Raw genomic sequence first — 25401 nt, forward strand, 5'->3', positions numbered from 1 at the left:
ATAAACAATACTAAAGGACTATAAAAGAAATTGAAATAATTAAATTTTCAAAGGATGTGTGTGTTACATTTATAGCATATTCACACATGTGAACCTATTAAAGCTTAAATCTGTACTAACATATTTGGGACACTCACAATTACTATAATAAAGGCAGGATCATAGGGCTGGGCAAGCAGAGGAGAAAACAACTAACTCTGCCTTAAAAAGAATTAGTAAAGGCAGCCTTAATTGGGTTTTGGAAAAAGTATGTTTTTAGGCAAAGAAAATAAAGGCATTACTGCAAAAGCAATAAAACTGCACTCAAACACTGTTAAACTACTGCAGTAGTTTTCAGATTTTACTCTGTATACATGTAACAATCACTTGGAAAGTGGGTTAAAATGCGTATTCCCAGGTTCAGCCCCAGATACACAGATAGGGTAGACCTGGAGTGGGGGTCCTAGCATGATTTTGATAAAGATGGTACTGTGAAAAACAATCTATTTTATGGGAAATACTGTGATAGAAGAATGCCAAACCAAAAATGATCAAAAATATAAAATCTGTAAGACAGTAGACTGATTCAAAAATAGTATCTGCTGGCTCATTCCAATTTTCAATTCCTCAGAGCTTTGTGCTTTTGTTACACATTCCCCCAATTTATTGGTTGGTTTCTCTTTTTTCCCTCCTATTAAACTTATTTCTTTCTTTAATCACTTACTACTCTGAATAACTGCTTCTACTTGTTTATATCTCTGCCTTCTTTCAGCCAGACTGGCCTGTTCATTACTGAAAGCCAAAGGCTTTCACAAAGGCTGGACACAGCATAATAAAAACAAAACAGAACAATACAAAAAAAGTATATATTAACCTGCTATTTTATATTAGGGAGAAGAATAGAAACTAAGTGACTGTGTTTTATTTAGTTAAGCTATCATGTTAAGGAGTTCATTTTATCACGCTAAGTATTTAAATAGCCCTAGGTACCTTAGGGGATTAATTTTATTAATAAGTTATTTTATTTCCATCCAGATGTGAATTAAAATATTTGCTTCTCAAGTATGGTTTTATTAACACTTAGGGCCAAATATTTTCCCAAAAGATCATACCCCACATTTTACAAAGAAAATAGCACTGAATATGGAGAAATCCACATTTTTGACAACCTATTCATGCTAAGGAAAGGTACACCTCTGACGTTCCACTTATTTTTAGGTTAGGATTAAATTTAGATTTTCAAACCTGGATTTAGAGCTATGCCACTATATACTCCCAGGAATTCTCTTCAGAAGCTCGTGCTGTCTTTTACTATGCATGCAAAATGACACTTGCAATTTCTTCTTTATCCTTTTATACATAATGCTTCTACAAACCATGTGATGCACATTTAAATGCATCAAATTCCTAACAAGACAATATTCATAAAAATGAGTGTTTATTCAGTTTTCATCATTTTTTCTTTTTGAAAAGTATAAGTGTGCACAGAAACTGTCTCCCACAGATGAGCTATGTACTCACACAGGATCATAATCAGTTATAGTTTTTGTGAAACAGTGATGCAATTGCCATACTGAACAAAATACAAAGAAACACTTCTATCCTGTATGTTATCATTGATACTCCATACTTTGTAGACAATTTTAAGCAACCTGGGGTCAAGATGTTCAGTAAAAGTAATATTTCTCATCAACTGTGTATTAGAGTCATAGGAACAGGTCACAGGTTATTAATACTGAATACATAAAGCAAGAGAGTGAAGGGAAATAGTGTATGTCTCAAATGCTGTATATAATTATATTTCACAAAACTTTGGAACTATAAATGCCATAAATTTTCATATGTCTCTTTTTGGTATATTATAGTATACTTGTACAAATAATTTAAGAATATTGTTTTGCTTACATGTAGTATTTAAATGATTCATCTATGCAAAATTTTAATAATGGTACCATCGTACCAAATACTTCACATATTCTATTGCTAAACTATCAAAATGTCTTCAATGCTTAAGTAACTAATTCATGAGTTACTGTTACTTTTATTCATTCACTCATTCATTTACTAAAGTCACAATTCCATTCACCAAAAAAGGTTTTTTTTTGCACATCTTCTAAATGCAATTCACTATCAGGCACTATTAAGGTGATCAAAGATAAATTAAACTTGGTCCTTGGCCATCATCAATTATTTAGTGGAGAAAACATTCAAATAATAATATAAGGTACATGACAAATGCTAACAGAAGATCCCATAAAAAAGGAGATAAATTCTAACTTGTTCACTCTGGAATGACCTTCTAGAGGAGGTATTTTACTGACTTTAAATAGCTTTTAAATCTGTAAATTTATTAGGGGATCACAGGGAAAGACCATTTCACTTTGTGCAAACATGATTAACAAGGCATAATCAGAAGTAAGCATACCAGGCTATAGCATAAGATATGTGGAATGAATGCAACAGGAAAGAAAGCCTAGAAAATAACACGAGGTCATATTGTGGAGAGCTACCAATGCTAACCTGGAGAAGTTTTGTTTTGAAGGGAATAAAATTTTTATTATTCTGTAATAATTTATTTTGAAGTCCCATTCCACCAGGATTGCACTTAACTTGATCAACTGATAATTTCTTGTGATTTTATTTTGGGAGGGGCTGAAGTCAGGGTAGCTTACATAGTGCCATGCCTGGTGTTAAAGAGCAATGATAAAATGGTGAGTGAGTGTATCAGGGTAGGGGGTGGAGAAGTGAAGTCCAAACTCTCTGGTCTAGCTAACAACTCTAATAGGTATCTCTTCTTATTCATTTTCTAACAGTTCTTTTTCCATTCCCGTGGAGGAAACTTTCATGTCATGTCTCAGATAAGGAATCTCTGCAAAGCTGTGTATCTTCCTAAATATACCAAGTAGACATTTCATCTCTAGGGAAGATGGAGGAGTATGTACTTTACTCTGATACAAGGAAGTGCTCAAAGATGTCTGAGCATGGGAACTATGTGATCAAATACATGCTTTATGAAAACAATGGGGAAGAAATTGTGGATTTGGAAGAGAAAAAAAAACTGAAGGCAGCAAGATCAGTTGGAATGCTCTTTCAATAGAAAATATAATATATAATCAAAGCTTGAACGGAGGTTATGATGGTGGAAGGGGAGATGAGGAGAGGTGGATATCATACATGTAGCCAGGAATGAGAATTGGGTGACTGATACATTAGACACAGAGAATAATGTGGAGAGGAAAGTTAAACATTACTCTAGGGGCTCAAACCTGAGCAAATGGATGAATGGCCGAGTAGAGATGGTAGAAGAATATTTAAGGAGAATAAAATAATTATATTTGGGGCATGTGAAATTAGAAGTGGCTGAAAGGTCATTTTATACAAAGTTGTCCAGTAAGCAAGTAAAAAGCTGAATTGGATCTAAAATAGAGTCAGATCTGGGAGTATTTACACTGAAGTGATAGTTAAAGGTACAAGAAAACAACAACAAATCCATTAAAAAAGAAAATGTATAGTGAGAAGATAACTGAAGACTGCTCAGACAATGCTAGTATTTAGGAGCAGTAAGGAAGGGTTAGTTGCATAGCCAGGAGTACATGGAGAAAGTGATGTTACAGAGACATATTTATTAAAACTTACAGTGATAATAGAATTATCCTAATTATGTTCTATGTCTGTGCTGCCTAAAATTTAGTAGTTTCTAGGCATATGTGGCTATTGAGCAATTAAAATGTACAAAGGAGAAAGTGGATTTGTAATTTTATTTAGTTTTAATTAATGTAAATTTATATTTCAATTGCCACATGCAGTTAGTGGTCATCATGCTAGTCAGAAGGTCAGGTCTAGAGAAATATACTATGGTCCATCCAACAGTAACAAAATGGGAAGCCATTTAACAAGAATTTCAATGAAATAACAATAAAAGCAATATCTGAAAAGAAAAACATGAAGAAATTTAGTTCCCAGTTATTGACCAGATGATTCGCTTTCTTTTTTCCCTTTTGCAAGAGCAGATTCCAGTCTATTGTGACATTTACAGTAGCAGCATAGTATCATGAAAGCAATTCTCTTTGTAGGATGATACACAGAATAGAGCTATTGAAAGGAATTCAAAGTAGTCATCACCTAGCTTTGTGGACACAGAGAAGCAGTGCTAGGGATAAAAGATTTGCAATGGATGGAAGATGAAAGTCCAAACTAAATTTGGATTCATCAAAGACCAAAAGCTGACTGGGTGCTCTGAGTGAAAAGAATATCCATAGTGAATAGAGAGTCACTGGTCTTCTTAAATGTGTTTTCAAAATGCTACTGTTTAATTTCAGAGCTATAAATGTCCTTGGCAAACAAGGTAGACAGAAGCATAATCATCCCACAAGTACATCCCTGGCAAACCCTTCAACATTTTGACTGGCTTAATGACCACAAACTTGTTGGAACAGTCTTCTTGCTGTTGTTTTGGGAATGAGAAGAGGAGAATTCATGAAGGATGGTATCTACTGAAATTTTAAAATGACCCATTTGAAAAGAATTGGCTAAGATTTTCATTAGGTCAAATAAGGTATCGAGTTGTAACATAAAAAGAGCAATAAGCAAGGGATGGGAGGAGAATGTGAGTGGGTATGACCTTAGAGGTTGTCTATAGTCTTTCTGTCAGTGAATATAGCCATATTCTTCTGCACCTTGCACCATATTGCTCTTCAAAATTCTGCTCCAGTTCTGCCCCAAGAGGTCATCTAAAATGAAGCCCCATCTGGCTTTAATTATTCTAGCCTTTCACTTGACAATGAAATACTACTGTCCCAATAGTTGAATGGGTGTAGAAACTAATCTTTTAGCATTCAGGGACTTGGAAACGCAGGCAGAAGTAAGGCTGTTTTTTCAGCATCCAAATGGCTCTTTAACAAATCCAAAAACCACCGAGGCTTGCAAAGATTCAAGTGTCAAAAGGAATAAAAAGTAAAAATGTCAATTCAAGGTATAAATGACCAGAAAACTCATTAGGGTTAGACTGTGATCCCTGTAACTTTAATCACTTTGTTTTGACAACCTGAAAAGGCAGTGAGCTAATCCCTATTATGAGCTAAGTTTGTTTATTCTGCATGTCTTGAGTCAAGACCCAAATATTTTTGAAAGGCCTATCTGATAACTACTAACTGTACATTTTTTAATGTTTCCACCAGTTATTTATTTGTTAGTCTTAGTCTCTCCCATTAGACTGTCAGGAAAGGAACTGTCTCCTTAATTTCTGAAGGTGTTCTGTACACTCTATAAAGATTGTCTGAATTTATCAGTTATGAATACTTTATTCCATTGATTATCTATTTTCACATTCCATAATACACATTTCACATTGGCTCTACAGATTAAATACACAAATGAAACATTTAAAGCCATTTTTTCAAAAACAGAATTTCTAATTGCCAAACTAGCACAGTACATTTAGTTTCTTTACACTCTCATTTTGTACAAAAATAGACTGAGTTTCAGTTTCAAAATAATTTTAAATATGAGTTTAGTTTTAAACATTAATCTGCATGATCTCAGCAGATATTTTCAACAAAAATAATTAGATTTTCTCTGCATACAGACTCATATTATGTAAAAGATATCAAGAATTTATATTCATACAATAAAGCTAACATTTTGTTGTAATAAAAAGCTACAATAGATTCCAGATGTTCAAGTTACTTGCAATAATGACCATCTAATATATCACAAGGGAAAGAAAATCTATAGGGTCTAAATGACAAGAGACAATTTTTCACCCATGACAAATTCAACTAAGGAGTTCAAGCAAAGATAAATACCATGCCACATCATAAATGAAAATATAAATTAAACATTAATTCATCAGTTCAAGATCATCCACTTGGCTGCCAGAAAATAAATGGAAATTATGGTATATTTGAAACAAATTCCAAGTATTAATTTTAAAAGTTCCTTAGCCTACATACTTTTGTCCTTTTTATCTATTTACAATGCATTTACTTGGACAAAATGGAAACATTTCTTTTCATTATATGCAACATCTGAAAAAATAACATTTGTACTCAGGCACTCAATAAATATTTTTAGATCACTGACGATAATAAATTATTTAAATCCTAATGAATACTAAATTGTCCGAGCAACAGTACCAGCCCACATCTAGGCTTAGTTTTGTATATCCTCAAAAGTCATTATCATAAATAATGAGTATCCATTTAGGGTTTCCTGGTAGTAGCACTGCGTGATTTATAAAGAAAATTTTATGCTTTGGAAAACTTCAAAAGGTCTTCCCCTCCCACCACTATTGCAGTAGAATATAGTTAAAATACTAAGAGACAAACCAATGCATATAAACACACCACTGAGGAGAGAGAAGAAACTCTTCAAACTCAACCTTTACTAAGATATTTTTTTGGATCTTTAAAAATGTTTTCCACATAATTTAATTTTATTGTGCTTTCCTTATGTTCACATAAAAAAGTACTCTCCTTAAAATTCTAGTATAATGCTATCCTGGAATTCTTTATAGATTCATTACTGTGCCAGATTTGTATTATGATTTCTAAATATACATTCCCTTTTTTTTTTTTTTTTTTTTAAAGAAAAAATAAACATCCTGGAGCCACCGAAGTCAGCCATGGCTATATGACTTACTTTGTCCAATGAAATGCAAGCAGAAGTGATGTGTCCCATTGGCATGCAGAAACATTAAGAACTAGTGCATAGTTCACCATGCTCTCTTTCCTTTCTGCTGTGATGACCAGCAGTGTTCAAGAAGAGGCTACTCTGGGCTTTGAAGTGAAGAGGATGTGGAGTAGAGCTATAGTAACCCAGAATTGACATGGAGCATGAGCACTGGTCATGAATGATACTAAAAGCACAAATATTTCCAGGTTGTTGATTATTGCAGCATAATCTAGCTTAACTTGACTGATACAATCTTCCACTAAATGCAAGGGGCAAAAATAGAACACACATGCAAATGAATACCTAACCAAAGCAGACTTTAATGCAATAACTATTACATGAAATTTTTTTATGTAAGCTCTATGCTCAACGTTGGGCTTGAACTCATGACCCTGAGATCAAGAGTCTCATGCTCTAGACTGAGTGCCTCTCCCCAAGTCCATGAATTTTATATCCCGTACTTCATTTCAGGAAATGTGCTACTTTTCAGAGGTGCTATGTCACTCCTCACACAATATAATTCGCCAGTCAGCCTCAGATAACATTCTGTCACCTTTATGCAAACCTAGTCTTTTACCATCTTGAATTTATATATAATTTTTGCCTAATTTTATAAGTCTTATTCATGCTCACTTATCCTAATTACTTAATTCTGATCAGTTCTTCAATCTTCCACTTCCAGTTATAATTTCAATCCATTATTTCACTTGTGTTAAGGCCTAATTTCATCTGAATTACCTATCTGATGTTGCTGGTCATGCTGACCCAATCCAAGGGGACTGGGTTATTAAAAACTGCTTTGGAAAAAAAAAACTATTTTGTCAGCAGAGACAAATGCCTTAAAAAAATCAGTGTCGACAACTAGTAGCTCTATTTTTTTTGGTATGCTTTAACCTTTTATAAGTATGAAAATCTATATTTGTGATGATTAGATAACATAATCCATGTAAGGCAGAATGATTCATAACATGCTAAAATGTTATTATTATTCCTCCTTATTTTATTAACCCTAGTTTCCAACACATTAGTTTCTAATACCAATTCTCCCCTTATGACAAATGGTCAATGACCATTTTCATTAATATCTTACATTTGATGTTTTAAAGAACACGTTTAATCCTTTTGGATAAGCATTTATGGCACAGATTGACTATGAACAACTGATAACTAGAGTTACATATTCAAAACTTTAACTAGCTTCCTTTGTAAATGTGTGGCCTCTGGGCTGATATCACCTATAAATAGTTGAACCTGCTGATCCATAGGACTCAGTCATTCAACCTGAGGTGGAGTCTGAACAATCTGCATCTTAACAAGCTTCCCCAGATGAATCATAGTCCATGGCCCTGCTTTTGAGAAAACACTGTTCTTGAACACATACATTTTCTTCTCACATCATACTCATCTCATAATAAACTAGTTAAGTATGAATACAGTGGCTCCATTTTAGAATCAATGGAGCCATCATTTAAAAACTCCTGATGCCAAGCCCCACCATCAAGAATCTAATTTAGTAGGTCTTATGGGGCACAGATATCAGTACGTTTAAAAGGCTCCTTACTTCATTCTTTTTTTTATATGTTTGTTTATTTTTGACAGAGAGAGAGACCGAGCACAAGTAAGGAAGGAGCGAGAGAGAAGGAAACACAGAATCCGAAGCAGGCTCTGGTCTCTGAGCAGTCAGCACAGAGCCCGACGCGGGGCCCGAACTCACGAACTGCGAGATTGTGACCTGAGTCAAAGCTGGACACTCAACCAACTAAGCACCCAGGTGCCCCAAAATGCTCATTACTTCATTCTAAGGTAAAGCCAATTTGAAGAGCAATGAGCAGAAAGTATTACAATGTCAAAGCATGGATCTAAGTCCTGGCCATGACACTTAATGTCACTCTCCCTATCTTAAATTCCATTTACTCACTTACAAAATTGAGATAATGACATCTGGTCTACCTACTTCACTGGATTATTGTAAGAAACAAATCTGATAATATGTTGTAAAAGCACTTGGCCAACCTCAAAATATCAATGTTAATATTCCCTGCCCATTAAATTTTATATAGACCCTTTGTTCTTGCTAATAATTTTTAAACATCATAAGGAATAGCATTTAGATGATATGGTTTAAGGGAGAGGTTACAAAAGTGAACAGAAGAGCCCAGGGCAGTATACATTTCATTTCTAAAAGGCTGTTCAGAATTCTTGTGGGGAGAGACAGCAGTAAAATATTTGTGTAGAAAGTTTAAATGTGAAGAAACAGAAAGCCTAGTGACATATTTAGTAGGGTAAGGAGGGCTATAGAAAACAGTGAGATATTAAAACAAAAATTCACAGTTATATTATTAGTAACTGCTAAATAGCCCAACTGTAGACAAAAAGGCATTGAAAAAGTTTGGGGATGGCACCTAAATTGGAGCCAGATTCATAAAATAGTTACAGAACCAGAACCCATAAAGGTATCTAATCGAACCTTTTGATTTTTCCAGCTTAGGTACTTTTATAACTCCCACTCTAGCATTACATAGTCTCACAGCATTATATTATATATTCCTTTATGGCTCAGGTTTCCATATTTGGTATCAAATCAAAATTGGAATTTTTAAGCTACAAAAGCATGCTTAATGATAGTCAGAAATGCACACATACATGGGTTTATTTGGGGAGGGTTTGCAGACTAGACAGTAATGGTACCCTTTTCTAGTTCCAACACCAGCCCTTTCCTCCTAGGCTTTGGTCCTCTCCAAAGTAACCCCTCAGCCCACCTCTCCCTCCTCAAATTCACTAGGGCATTACCTGTCTCATGGAGAAGACTGATACTGTCACCACTCTTCCTTCCCACCCCCATTCATCTCCCTGTAGTTGTAAGAATTAATAGAAGAAATAGGAACGAGCAACCTTAAAATGTAAAGCACTAATTGTATATTTGTAATACTTACAATATACCTGGATTTCATCAATTTTGAAGGATCATTTCTTTTTTCTGTTTGGCTCTCTTTAGATCTTCACCAGTATCACAGAGAGTTACAGCAGCTAAATCAAAAATCTGTAGCCCCTTTTTGGTGAAATTTTAAGGGGAAAATGAATGATTTCAACAATCATTTATTTTCGAGGCACTAGAGACACAGAGATGCATGATACAGATACCTGCCTTCACTAAGTCTCCCACAGCAAATATTTTCTTAAATGGATTGGTATTACTTTTGGCTTTATTCTTTAAAGAGAATAATCACAGTACAATACAAATGGTAACATATCAGGACTCTCTTCTGAAGTTTATTTTATCACCTATAGGGTTAAGAATCACCTAACCCACCTTTCTACACGTTTCCATGTACACAACATAGCAATAATGGTAAAAGTTCTATCTTTATAGGGTCTTTGTGAGAAAATTTTAATAGCTTCTTGAAAGGTGAACTCCATCATAAGACAGCATGATGAACAGACAGTACTTCAGACAATGAAAGACAATGAAAGTACATTACATAAATGAGCAATAAAACTTTCAGAACAGGATGTGGTACAATTATAAAGATGAGCATGTACATACTGTACAACACAGCAATTACCCTCCTATGTAATATACTTAAAAGTAGGTATATGTCCAAACATTCATTGTCACAAAAAGCGATAAACATATTGGAGTATATAGACACAAATAAGTATTATATGAAGTAAAAGTGAATGAACTACAGTAACTGGGCAAAACATGAATGAATTCAGAAACACAAATCAAGTGAAAAAGGTATTATGCACAGTGATACCATTTTTACAAAGACAAGTATAATTAAAAAGGGTTTTAGAAAAGTATCTAAAACTATTTTAAGGAGAAAAACCAAACACTCTGAGAAGAGGCAGCATGAGGAGATTGGGGAGGAGCACAAATGTAACTAAAATAATATTGGTAATGTCCTATTTATTATATGACAGATTCATGAGTATTCATTGTTATGCTTCATAACATACACAAACACACACATATATGACATGCATTCTTTTGTATATGTATAAAATACTACATAAATTTAAAAATATAATCCTTTGTGCAGAAAGTTTAAATGTGAAGAAACAGAAAGCCTAGTGAGATATTTAGTAGGGTGAGGAGGGCTCAATGGGTTAAGCATTTGACTCTTGATTTTTGCTCAGATCATGATCTCATGGTTTGTGGGTTGGAGCCCTGCACTGGGCTCTGCACTAGCAGCACAGCATGGTGTCTGCTTGGAATGCCCTCTCTCTGTCCCTCCTCCCGTGCATGCACTCTCCCAGAATGAATAAATAAACTTTAAAAATATAATACACAGAAGAAAAAAGATGTCTGAGAAATAGTAGCCTGCTATTTGCCATATAAAAGAATTTGATTAGTACACAACCCTAGTTCGTCTTCTGTTATTGGTGATAGTGATACGGTCTACATCTTTAAAAGTGTTTTGGCAGGATGCTCACATAATATAGTCTAGGTATTTTAAAAAAATAAAGCTTTGAAAAGAATCAATTTCAGAATTCATTTTCATATAATTTACATAAGTTTTTAAGTTTTTGTTCATAAGTCAGGCCAATGTCAGAAAGCTGGAAGAATAATAAATGATTATGTCCCAATGTTCTAAATAGTGCTTTGCTAAAGTCTTAGCATGTGGTAATTTCATCACTCTTAATTACCTTTTCGTTCTGAGCCTTCAGAAAATTTACAGCTACCAATAAACATTTTATATTTTATATCAAGAATGAGGATTTCGGTGTGTGTTTATATTTGTTTTAAGACTACCTTCTAGGTCTTTTAAGAGATACAGGCATACATATATAATATAATCTCGGCTTTGCAAATTCTATATTTTTTTAGTTTTGTATTTGTCTTTAGAATAAAAGTCCTCAAGTTATCTGGCTACTATGCCTAATAGTTCTAGCTATAACTTATGATTCACTGTATTAGGATTATATACAGAAGTTTAAAAAAAAAAAACACTAGTTTTGCTTCTTCATGATCAACTAAAAAGCTAAAGCAAAGGATTAAGTATAATTACACTGAATTAAATACGCTGTTTAAACACAAAATAAAACAGAATCACCTTTTATGTTTCCATCAACAAGTATACTAAGTAATATAATACATATTGTTTAAAATTTGCATATAAAATCTGTCCTGGTTTTTGATCTGATGTGTCCCAGTTTTAATCTCAAAAGCCCCAGTCCAATTTTCAGGTCACCTAGAATGTCTCATTCAGGAAGGCTTAAACACTAACCCTAATATAGCAAATATATTATTTAAAGTTGTGTCTGAGATGAATGAGAGACTCTCCTAGTTGGGCTTTTATAGGTTTTAATACTGACTATATGAACCATAGAATATATATATAGTGCCTACCCCAGTAATTTATACCCCCCACTTTAGAACTTTACATATATTTACTACCTGAATCTTAATATCCCTTCTACAACACGCATTCTGTAGGACTGAGTATTACACACTGGCATTTTACCTTTACATGTTTTGAGTTCTCCATTTTCAACTCTAGGTAATTTGAATGTGTTGGACAGGGATGGCAGGTTCACAGGCGATCAAAATTTGTTCCAGTTTGCGTAAAAGTATCTTCCAGAATATGAAGCACAGTAATCAATTTGCATTAAACTCTAAAGAACATCCTAAATTAAAGCAAAGTCCTTTTTAAAAAAGCACTCCTTCTAGAAATAGGTCTTTCTTCACTGCTACTCAATACCAAAAGTAAGCAGGGCAACACTCCTTTAAGTATCTGCAGAGCAAAAACTAGCTAAGTTTAGAGTTTCCAAAGGCTCTTTTGCATATAGGGTAAGTAAAATGGCCATTTATTAAGTTTCCACTAAATGCCAGATGATGGGCTAGATCTTCTACTAATTCACTGCAACCCTAAAATTATCCAACAAGGTATGATGCACTTTTACATATAAAGAGTATCGGAGATGTGAAGCAATTTGTCCAAGTTCATATAGCCTGTCAAAAAGCAGAGCCAAGATGATGAACTCAGGTATACTTTGTATCAAAGCCCACTACCCTATTTTGTCATAAAATGTAAATGATATAAAACGTCCACCAAGAAGGTAAAGGATGTACCATTCACACAGATAAAATGTAATGAAGCAAAATATAATAGCTATTGTCAGAAAACTTATAGGGCACGTTTCCTTGCGTAAATACTTAATGAAGGGAGACTGGGTGGCCCAGTCGGTTAAGTGTCCGACTTCAGCTCAGGTCATGACTTCGCTGTTTGTGAGTCTGAGCCCTGCATTGGGCTTGCTGTTGTCAGCTCAGAGCCTGCTTCAGATACTCTGTCCCCATCTCTCTCTGCCCCTCCCCTGCCCGTGCTCTCTCTCAAAAATAAACATTAAAAAAATCTTTAATTAAATTGTATTTTATTATTTTTTAATGTTTATTTTTAATTTTTCATTTATTTATTTTGAGAGAGAAAAAACATGAGCAGGGAAGGGGTAGAGAGGGAAGAGAGAATCTCAAGCAGGCTCTGCACTGTCAGCACAGAACCTGACAAAGGGCTTGATCCCATGAGTGTGAGATCATGACCTGAGCTGAAATCAACAGTCAGATGCTCAACTGACTCGCCCAGGCGCCCCAAATGTTTATTTATTTTGAAAGAGAGAGAGAGAGTGAACAGGGAGGAGGGGCAGAGAGAGAGAGGGGAGAGAGAATCCCAAGCAGGCTCTGCACTGCCAGCACAGAGCCTAATTCAGGGCTCAATCTCATAGACCTTGAGATCATGACCTGAGTTATAAGAGTCAGATGCTTATTAACCGACTGAGCCACCCAGGCACCTCTCCTTAATGAAATTTTAAAAATCACTTCTAGGCTATCGGGGTGCTTGAGTGGCTCAGTTGGTTAAGCGTCTGACTCTTGGTTTCGGCTCAGGTCATGATCTCACAGTTGTGAGCTGGAGCCCCATGTCAGGCTCTGTGCTGGGCGTGGAGCCTGCTTAAGATTCTCTCTATCTCTCTGACTGTCCCCACTCCCCACCTCTCAAAAGAAAAAAATCACTTCTAGGATATTTATTTTTACAAAATTCTGCAATCTTTATTTTTAATTTTTTAGTATTCACAGATAATATGGTCTAAGAATTTAAACCACAAATACCAATTCAATAAGTCCTAGAAAAGCTCTTCTTTTCTCTCAAGCATTTACCTTGAGTAAATAACAACCTGATTAAGATAAAACAGGTTGGATTAAACAGCAGTAATACATTTTTTTTAAATTTTTTTTTAACGTTTATTTATTTTTGGGACAGAGAGAGACAGAGCATGAACAGGGGAGGGGCAGAGAGAGAGGGAGACACAGAATCGGAAGCAGGCTCCAGGCCCTGAGCCATCAGCCCAGAGCCCGACGCGGGGCTCGAACTCACGGACCGCAAGATCGTGACCTGAGCTGAAGTCGGATGCTTAACCAACTGAGCCACCCAGGCGCCCCAGCAGTAATACATTTTAAAAAGGGCAATACACTCAATATAAATATGCTTATTTATACAGGGGCACCTGGGTGGCTCAGTCAGCTGAGCATCCAACTTCGGCTCAGGTCATGATCTTGTGGTTTGTGAGTTCAAACCCCACATTGGTCTTGCTGCTGTCAGACTGTCAGTGCAGAGCCTGTTTCAGAGCCTCTGTACCCCGCTCTCCACCCCTCCCCTACTTGCATTCTCCCCAAAGTAAATATTAAAAAAATATGCTTATTAATACATTTTATTTTTGAGAGAGAGAGAGCATGAGCAGGGGAGATGAGCAGAGGGAGAGAGAGACAATGTTATGAAAATTTTTATTTAAAAATGTATTTAGAAAATACTTCATAAATAATTTATTTTTATTGATTTGTATTGAAAAAAGTATAACGGATAGGTGCCTGGGTAGGTCAGTTGGGTAAGCATCCAAACTTGATTTTGGCTCAGTTCATGATCTCAGGTTTGTGAAAATGAGCCCTGCATTGGGCTCCACGCTGAGCAGAGCCTACTTGGGACTCTCTCTTTCGCTCTCTTTCTGCTCCTACCTGCTTGCATGTGTGTACTCTCTCTCAAAATAAATGAACGTTAAAAAAATAAAATAGTATACAGGTAAGAAAAATGATTAGAAAACAAACATACATAATTTAGAGGGAATTGTCCATCAAAAATAAACAGTTTCAGGGCACCTGGTTGGCTCAGTTGGTTAAGCATCTGACTCTTGATTTTGGTTCAGGTCATGATTCACAATTCCTGAGACTGACCCCACATTGGGCTCTGCACTGACACTATGGAGCCTGCTTGGTATTCTCTCCCCTATCTCTCTGCCTCTCCCCAGCTCTCTCTCTCTCTCTCTCTCTCAAGATAAATAAACATTAAAAAATAAACACTTTCAATATTGATTTTTGAAGAATATTTTCTCCATTTTCTTCAATAAAGATTTAAAAATAAAATAACACTGGTCAATTTGGCTATTACTGAGAAGACAAAAAATAACAAGTATTGGTGAGGATGTGAAGAAAAGGGAACACTCATACACTTTTGGTAGGAATGTAAATTGGTACAGCCACTATGGAAAACTCTATGGAGGTTCCTCAAAAAATTAAAAATAGAACTACCATATGATCCAGCAATTCCACTTCACTCTTGGGTATTTATCCCAAGAAAATGGTAACACTGATTCAAAGAGATATATGTACCCCTATTTTCATTGTAGCATTATTTACAATAGCTAAGATAAGGAAGCAAACTAAGTGTCTATTGATGGATGAGTGGATAAGGATTTTGTATATATACAATGAAATATTATTCAGCCATAATAAAGAATGAAATCTTGCCATTTGCAACAACATGGAGAGACCTAGAGGGCATTATGTTAAGTGAAACAAGTCAGAGAGAAAAAGATAAATACTGTATGATTTCTCTTATATGTAGAATCTAAAAAAGCAAACAAACAGGGGTGTCTGGGTGGCCCAGTCAGTTGAGTGTCCGACTTGGTATCAGCTAGGGTCATGATCTCATGGTTCATGGGTTCAAGTCCTGCATTGAGCTATACACTGAGAGCACCAAGCCTATTTGGGATTCTGTCTCTCCCTCTCTGTGCCCCTCTCACACACGCATATGCTCTCTCTCTCTCAAAATAAATAAATAAACTTAAAATAAAAACTAAAAACAGAAGCAAACAAACAAAACAGAAACAGACTCACAGATATAGGAAACAAACTGTTGGTTACCAGAGCAGGGAAAAGTTGGGAACACAAGCAAAATAAGTGAAGGGGATTTTGAAGTACAAACTCCCAATTATAAAATCAGTAAGTCATGGGGATATAGTGTATAGCATAGGAAATACAGTCAATAATATTGTAACAACTTTGCACGGTGACAGATAGCAACTAGACTTACCATGGGGCTCATTTAATCATGTATAGAAATGTCAAATCACTTTTCTTTATGGTTTTCTGTATTTTTAAAAATTAATGAATATTGTCATGTTATAAACTTTTTTAAAAAACAAAGTTCTAAGGAATACAAAAACATGAATTCAAAAAGATATATGTGCCCCTATGTCCCTATGTTTATTTCAGCATTATTTACAATAGCCAAGATATGGAAGCAACCCAAGTACCCACTGATAGATGAATGCATAAGGAGGTGGTGTGTGTGTGTGTGTGTGTGTGTGTGTGTGTGTGTACATGCAATGGAATATTGCTAAGCCATAAAAAAGAATGAAATCTTGCCATTTGCAACAACATGGATGGATTCTACAGGGTATAATGCTAAGTGAAATAAATCAGTCAGAGAAAGACAAATACCGTATGATTTCACTCATACGTGAAATTTAAGAAACAAAATTAACAACAACAAAAAAAAGAGAGACAAACACTCTTAAACAGAGAACAAACTGGTGGTTACCAGAGGGGAGGTGATTGGCAGGGGGAGGGAGGGATAAGTGAAATAGATAATGGGGATTAGAAGTACACTCAGCATGAAAAGAACTGAGTAACATACAGAATTGGTCAATCACTGTATTGTACACCTGAAAATAACGTAATGCTGTATGTTAATTATACTGGATTTTTTTTAGAGTCCTAATGTGGACAATGCAGTAAAATTAAAAAAAATTATGGAATAATACTAAATGAAAAAAACTATATTCAAAATATATAGGTGTATATACATGAAAAGAGGCTGAAATAAAAAGGGAAAATAACAGGATTTTCTTTGGATGGAAGGATTAAAAGCAATGCTTTTCTTTTCATTACTCCAAATTTTTCTATGAAGAAGATACTACTTTAAAAAATGTAGAAAAATATACTGCAGGATATACTACATACAAATGTTTATATTTATGGCATACAACATCAGTGGGATGAATGGAAGCAAAGATCATAATCTCTTTCAATAAACTCTTTCAATATCTAAATGAACTTTCAGTTCTTGGTGATGATTCTCTCAGTTAAGATTTTTTGAACAGTACATGACATTTCTTCAGATTTTAGAGGGTGGGGAAGGAAAGTGTGGACTAAGCAGTAGGTAACAATTACATACTTAAAATAGGATGTTTTAAGAACTTTTTCTAAAATTTCCTTCTACTCTGCATTTCTTTTCTTTTCAAAAGTTAATTTAAACAATCTCATGTGAAAGACTACTAATCTTTTCTCTTTTTTACCCAACTTTTAGCTGGGAATGGGAAGCTAAAGTAACATTTCAAATACTATTAAAAAAACCAGTGATATCTAAGGACAGGGAAAATGGATCTAAAAAGGCTGAGAAATGAGTAAACCCATAAGAAAACAGCAAGACATTTTAATATATACAATTTAGAGGAGACATTTCAGGTAAAAGTATATTACCGGAACTTGAATTTTAAAAGGAAGTTTTCACTCTGGTATATTATCATTTCAAAATCTGATCTAAAATGTTTCACATCATGTTGAAAATTTTCTCTCAGCATATAATTCAGATTTCACTGAATTTCACTGCAGCTGAAGAAAATGAACACTAAAATGAGAAAAAATATCTGTGTATATTCATTATTTAAAATAAATTCCTTTTATCAAGTCTGTATTTCTTACCAATTTTATAAACATTACTTTTGTTTTGCACTTCACATTTTTGAACAATTTTTAACACATCTAATTTGATACTCACAATAGAATTATTTCTGTTTATAGATGGCACAAGTAAATGTACATGGTTTGTCCAAGGTGAAATGCTCATGAAGCGATAGGCCTAATTCTCAATTCTCCCAATAGTCACTATCCCTACCCTCTGTCTCTTGTCTTAAGTATTCTGAATTCCACCAAAGCTTCACTTTGCAAACTGATACTTTTGTGTCAGTTTCTTAACTAGTGACAATCTAATCATTTTTGTGTTTGAGGTAGAAAATAAAAAACTGTTATAATAGAATAATTTTAGGTCAAGCTGTGACCCATTAGGGCAGGCATCATGGCAATTATTTCAGTACTGGCATGAAGTGTGTGGGTACCTGCCTCATTTTTCTGCTGACAGTGCTCTAAATGAGGCTTCAGTTCTTTGAGAATTCTTTCTATTTAAGATTTTAAACTATTTTCCCCTTTTTCTCAAATGTGGTATGATAACCAATCTTATGTGGAAAGGAAAGTACTGGGGGAGGGATCTCTTTAAAAGACTTCAAATATAACTATCTAACCCCATCACAACTGTAAATAAGTAAAATAGATATAAAGGATTAAATAAATCACTCCAAATAGAGCTTGTTAAAAGAAATTTATATTTTTTTCACCTCTAATGTTAGTACCACTTTAAATATAAGTAGCCAATACCAAGAAGCACTTTCCACTTACTTCATAGTACCACCCCCTTTGTGTTAAGAAGGGAAAAAAGCTATTTGTGACAGTTTATTTTTAGATATTGATCATCTCCTCTTGTTGCAATGGGAATAAAAATAATTAAAGTTGAGTGAAAAATAATTTGAAGTACAGCATATTTCAAAGTATAACTATCATCATAACTGTTCAGATGAGATTTCTTGAAAGCCTGGCAATAAATGCATGCCCTAGATATATATATTCTTTTAAATCTACACTTTGCTTATTCAAATTGGCCTCTTTTACTGGTAGCTTAAGTTTAATACCTATCTTCAGATACTGCATACAATTCCAAGTGAATGCAGTGATTAGTGTGTATACAATGGCTGAATGAGACCATTGATGGACACTGACTGTAAACTATGTCATTTAAAATATAAGTATTTGTCTATGTTGTGCTCTTTTATCAAACAAAGCAGTATTACTTTATATAACATTTTTTTTCTTCTGACAACTTGAATTCATTTTAGAAAATTTGGAAAATACAGAAAAGTAGAGTCAAAATGAAATAAAACCACTTATAGTTTCATTACCAAGAAACAAACACTTAGCTATTTTATTTCATTATTTTATCAACCTCATTCCTATTGCTATGAGAGGTAGTAACAGACTAGAGCCCAGAAAAACTTGGTACCAAAGATATGACATCACCTAACAGTAGAAAAATAATAGATTATTTTAAGAGATGATTTACAAACACTAATATATCATGCTTGTAACTGTTTCCTCAAAAGATATTTTTTGTTAGCATTCTATATTTGCATAGTGTTTCAGAAGTCTTGTTCGCTCTCATTCTACCTTGGAAAGTAGTTATGAGGATCAATACTCTTATTTTAACTCAGTGAATAAACTAAGATGTAAAGTGATGGGTATCTTTAGATATCTCTGGGGTTCTTTTTTAAAAATATTTTTTAAGTTTATTTTTATTTTTTTAATGTTTATTTTATTTTTGAGAGAGAGAGAGAGAGAGAGAGAGAGAGCAAGCGAGCAGGGGAGGGACAGAGAGAGGGAGACAAAGAATCCAAAGCAGGCTCCAGGCTCTGAGCTGTCAGCACATAACCCAATGTGGGCTTGAACTCATGAACTCCAAGATCATAACCTGAGCTAAAGTCAGATGCTTTAACCACCTGAGCCACCCCAGGCGCCCCTAAGTTTATTTATTTTGAGAGAGAGATAGCACAAGCAAGGGAGGGGCAGAGAGGAGAGAGAGGGAGGGAGAGAATCCCTAGCAGGCTCTGCACTGTCAGTGCACAGAGCCGGTTGCAGGGCTGGATCTCAGAACAGTGAGATCATGACCTGAGCCAAAAGCAAGAGTTGGACACTTAAGTGACTGAGCCACCCAGGCACCCCTCTCTGGGGTTCTTTACATAACTAGCAGAGAAAGAATGACAGCTTTTACACAGGAGATGAAATAAAATGAGTACCAATTCAAGGATCTAATACCAAATTTTTCTTGGAAGAGTACAAATGAGCATGTGCTAACCAGAGGGGATAACTGGATCTCAGGTCAATTTATTTTACCAAGTATGTAATGCGCACCTACTATATATGAAAATCAGCAAGACACCATTCTTGTCTTTAAGAAGTTCATAATCTAATGGAAGTCAGATAATTATTATTCAAAGCAGAATATAACTTTCATAGGTAAGATGTGAAATGGTATGTAAAGTAGTATTTAGTATTATGCCATAGTTTTTAAAATTTTATTGCGCTGTTCATATTAGGACTTTTAAAAAATCCAGTATAATTAACATACAGCATTATGTTATTTTCAGGTGTACAATACAGTGATTGACCAATTCTATATGTTACTCAGTTCTTTTCATGCTAAGTGTACTTCTAATCCCCATTATCTATTTCACCCATCCTCCCCTCCCCCTGCCAGTCACCTCCCCTCTGGTAACCACCAGTTTGTTCTCTGTTTAAGAGTGTTTGTCTCCCTTTTTTTGTTGTTAATTTTGTTTCTTAAATTTCACATATGAGTGAAATCATACGGTATTTGTCTTCCTCTGACTGATTTATTTCACTTAGCATTATACCCTCCAGATCCATCCATTTGTTGCAAATGGCAAGATTTCATTCTTTTTTTATGGCTTAGCAATATTCCATTGCATTTATACACACACACACACACAACATACAACAAAGAATTATAGCTAATGAGTCATCAAACAGGACAAAATGGAATCATAAAAAATAATTAATGAAAACATATACAGAAAAGAAAAAGAATAAAGAACATATGGCAAACATAGAAGACAAACAGCAAGGTGGCAGTTACGATCCCAACCATATCAATAGTTACATTAAATAAAAATGGTCAAGTAGGAAGAAGGTACAAAGAGCTGTGGGATATAGTGAAAGTTTCATGAATGAGGCACTTCCTAGAGGCCTTAAAGAATAGAACATGATTTTACCAGGCTGAGATAAAGATATATAGGATATGTTCTGAGGAGACCACACACCATAAAAAGATGAGACACAAAATCTATTTTACTAACAGTAAGTCATCCACATGAAGTAGACTACAATTAAGATATATGGTAGTACTGGAAGGTAAAACTGAAATTATGGTAGTACCATACTTGGAATGCCCTTGAATTCCAAAGAAAGGAGTTTGTAATCAATTTGGAAACTAGAGGAAAATTGCTAAAAGTGACAAAATTAAAGCTGGGCTTTGGGATGACTAGTCTGAAAGTGATCGATTCTATACTTATAAGTAAATTACATCAGGATGTCAGGAAGATGTATTTTATGAAGAGAAATTGCTATCTTAACATTTCCCTTAAGATACAACAGAAAAGATGTAGTTAAAGTAGATGAATTAAGTAATCTGGTCAGGTACAAGTTGGGAAGGAGTGGGCAAGGCAAGAACCAAAACTACCTATGTATAGAGGTTTTTGTTCAGAAGCATCTTAAAGGTGATGAGTGGAACAGGACATGTGATAGGAAAATGAGAGTGAGGTAGAAGGAACTGTGGCAAAAGAGCTACTGAACTTTAAAAAATAGAAACAGGTAATGTTAGAACAAAATGTCCTAAGAACGGCAAGGCATCCTCTTTAAACCAGAGTGTACAGTGGGTGGAAAGTACAGAAGGTCCTTCTACATCTGAGTATATTTGGAATATTTCAATTATTTGGAGTGTTTTCAATAATTCTGTATTTGGGCAAGACAGAATGTACATCAAGTTCAACTTCTGAAAGCACGTCTCTATATTCTACCATGTTTCCTGACCTATAAACAGCAAAACTTAAACCCATTAGTGTCTTAAAGTAAATTCCTAAGGAGAATGTTGAGCCACATAGTACATCTGTTAAAGGTTGCGTTGACAGCACAAATAAGCCTTTGAGGGTAATATCAGAATGGCATATGTTTGTTATGAAGTGGTTGTCAATAGCAGGTATTCATACATTCTGGAACAAAAGCTGAATCACTTGTTATTTAGATGGTATGTTCTTAAAAATAGCAGAATAGGTGGGAGTTAGTCATATCTGACAGAAATCGCACTTCCACCACTGGACAATTTCTCTACAGGAAATCTTAATTCACTGAAAATCATTTCAGCCATTCTTCTCAATGTAACATCTGAAGGTTAGAATGACAAAGGTATGTTTTGGAACCTGTGAGTTCTAAACATAGAAAACTCTCCATATATGATCTCACTGTACACTTAAAGGTAATTTTTTTCAAGATCACTTTGTTGATCCCTTTTTGATGTGAGAAAACATTATGCATTAATTAAGGGAAAATGAATACACCTGAGTACTCTTCCTCAAGATTTTCAAGAAAACATCATAATTGTCATTTAGATTTGCAGTCTTCGTTTTTAAGGCAACAGAGAGTCAGCCAATTACTCAAAAGTAAACTTTTAAATAGGCTATCCAGGTCCAGATGTTTGGAGGAGACACAAGAACTGAAAAATTCCCACTTTCTGTCATAATTATGCTTGGAAATGAAGTTACTTGGCAAGATGATATGAGATGGATGGCATTCTCGTAGAATTGACAATAGGAGTTTCTCATGTATAAAAACTTGAAAAATAAACTTAATTCTCACATTCAACTTCACCATCTGTTCATTGTTTTGGGTCTCATGTATAAATAAAAAGCTTAAATAACACACATAATACAGTTATCACAGATCTTCTCATGTAGCAGTTAATAATTCTTATATTATTATTATTATTATTATTGTTTAATATAGATTGCTAATGAGCACTATCTATATTAAAAGGCTATGAAGAGTACTATAAAAATACTGTGTAATATGCATCTCTAAATCAGAGAGAATTTCTCTCTCATAGTAAAAGAAAGAAACTAACACACTGTTGTCATATCTCAAATCTTTGGTTAAGTTTAATGCCTTTAAAAGAAATCGAGTTTTAAAAAATACATTTTAAAAAAATGTCATGGGTAAGAATAATAACCCATAGGTTATATTATTGCTTTTTTACCCCTGGGATCATAATGCTGCTGGTCCGCAGACCACACTGGACTAACAATGCTCTAGAACACTTGTCAGCAAAAGATGGCCCAAGGGGCAAATTCAATCTGCAGCTTTTTTTTTTTTTTGCAAAACAAGTTTTATAGGCACATAGCCACACCCATTCATTTACACATTGTCTAACGCTGCTTTTACACTAAAACAGCAGAGTTGAGTAGTTTCAAAAGGCTCTTATTGCCTACACTACACAGCCTACAAAACCTTAAATACTTAATATCTATCTTCTACAAAATGTTTGCTGAGTCTTGTCCTAAAATGCCACTCTTCTCCCCATCATCCAGTTGAGACCTTGTAAATTCAGAAATTACATTTACTGATATCAAATATAAAGACATGCAGTGAGACTGTTAGGGTATCTCAAAGCTCATAAAAATATTCACTCTCTCCATGCATGTCTCTGAGTAACAAAGGGTTGTTGACTTTATCAATGCCATGATATAACATTGATGAATGTCTGATGTGTTCCACAATTAAAAGTCACAAAGTTACCCTCCTTCCTATAATTATCCCTGGTAATAAAAGACAGGGAGTAGAATAAAAAATTAAATCATCAGTTTTCCCCCAAATCTCCTGTATCATCTTATTTTATTGTCTGCTTTCTTTATGAAACACTGGGTAGGTTAACAGATACCAGCACCCAAGAAAGCAGCGTCAGCAAGAGGCTGCCATCAGGGCTTACACAGAATGGTGGCTGCAGGCTTCAGACTTCTCAGATGTGTTTCATTATTAGATTTAATTAAATTTTATAAACTATGTACTAGTCAATTCATCACTCTATGATTTCTCCATATCTCATGCCTGGCTTGATTTATATTAGTGGCAGTACTCCTAAAGGCATTTGATTTGGGGATCCCTGGTTTGGATAATATTCAAAGTAAAAATAAAATCAGGTCACATAAAGGGATCACTGTTAAAAGCTATTATGAGTATTTTTTTCATATGTGCAACATATAAATGAAACTAATAATTGTACTAATAAAGAACAGGGTCTTAGAGCAAAAGTCTTAGACTGTTATCTAAATGGGGAAATTTAATTTTGTGAAAGGCAGTACAGTCCTCCCCACTAAAATGTGAGATTACCAGACTTATGATCTTATAATGATTTCTTTAGAAGTTCAGTATACTTTTTACATTTTTACATCTTCTGGTAAATAAAATGCTTGTTTATTGGGATATATGAATAGTTTCCCAAACCACATATTTGGTTTATTTAGAACCATTTGTCTTTAAGTAGAAACTCCCAAACCAGTATCTTACAAACTCTTGGTTAAAAGGAATACTATTCATTGTTTTAATATGAAACAGATAATAAATTAAGAGAAGGAAAGGTTGTCAGCTAATACCTGTTGCACAATTGTTGTTAATTCCAAGCAGAGCTGTATGACATTATTCCTTGTAACTGAATAGTCTGTGACAGCAGCAAATGGTGACCTATAAAGGGAAAAGGAAAAAAAAATAGTGATTAATAGGAACAGATTTTGAAAAGTCCTAAAATGCAATGCCTAAAGTTAAGATCTTGAATAATAGGAAATGAGTTGTTCTGAAGTTTACGTAGTGAAAAACAATATTCAAGACATATTTAAGAAAAAAAATTGAGGAAATGGCTTAGAACAATTAAATTCAAGAAACATAATGTTTGCTTTCCATCAAATTTCTTTTTTTAGTTCTTAATATTTATTGGTTCTTCGGTATATCGAAGGTCTCTACACTACCTCTACAATAAAACACCAAATAAAGGAGTACTTTAGGCAAAGACAACATTTTAGTTTACTTTCAAATGAAGATTTTCAATACATTACCTTCTTGAAATACTCACGATTCAGGGCTAACACTGACAGCCAGCACTGAAGACCTATGTGCCAGTTACTGTTCTGAATGCTTTACATGTACTAAGTTATTTTCACAAAAACTCTTACATCAATAGGCACTATTATTATTCCCATTTTACAGATGAGAACGCTGACAAAAAGGGTAACAACTAGTAAGTTGTAGGACTGCTATTCAAACCAAGGAAGTCTGAGCCCACAAGTCAACAGAGTTAAACACTAATATACTGCCTCTATCGACTTACCTAGGTTTTATCTCGTACTAAACCAATCATTTATGTCACTTCATAGCCTTTTTAAAACAACTTGGTACATATATAATAAATATATTCTGATATAAGGTTTATATTTACAAGGCTGTTATGAACAAATAGCAGCAAGCAAGCAAGCGTTTTGCCACCAAATGAATTTACAATGACTTTCCATTACTTCTTAACCTCTCTCATCTGTGAATGACAATGAGGTTTTGTAAGGCCAAAGCTTACAGGATTTAGGAGGCCCAGTTTAATGAAAAGAAAATAAGTCAGTAATATAAAAGAAGGTATGGAGGTGAAAATTTAGTAAAATTATTGAATCCTTAGTGCTTTAGGCCTACTCTTTGATATCTCTTCAGGC

At 34.6% G+C, this 25401-nt stretch overlaps 1 protein-coding gene across 5 annotated transcripts in view; it reads right to left on the reverse strand.

The window, feature by feature from the left end:
• The window catches only part of CNKSR2 (connector enhancer of kinase suppressor of Ras 2), a 297465-nt gene that overhangs the window by 172808 nt on the left and 99256 nt on the right, over nucleotides 1-25401 (reverse strand). For all 5 annotated transcript variants that reach the window (XM_081793473.1, XM_081793472.1, XM_081793475.1 and 2 more), the window contains exon 4: nucleotides 24304-24391. In XM_081793473.1, coding sequence (XP_081649599.1) covers nucleotides 24304-24391 — 88 coding nt within the window. The remainder of the gene's footprint in view (nucleotides 1-24303; nucleotides 24392-25401) is intronic.

The sequence above is a fragment of the Panthera onca genome, chromosome X (genome assembly GCF_046562875.1).
Source record: "Panthera onca isolate mPanOnc1 chromosome X, mPanOnc1 haplotype 2, whole genome shotgun sequence".
Lineage (NCBI taxonomy): Eukaryota > Metazoa > Chordata > Mammalia > Carnivora > Felidae > Panthera > Panthera onca.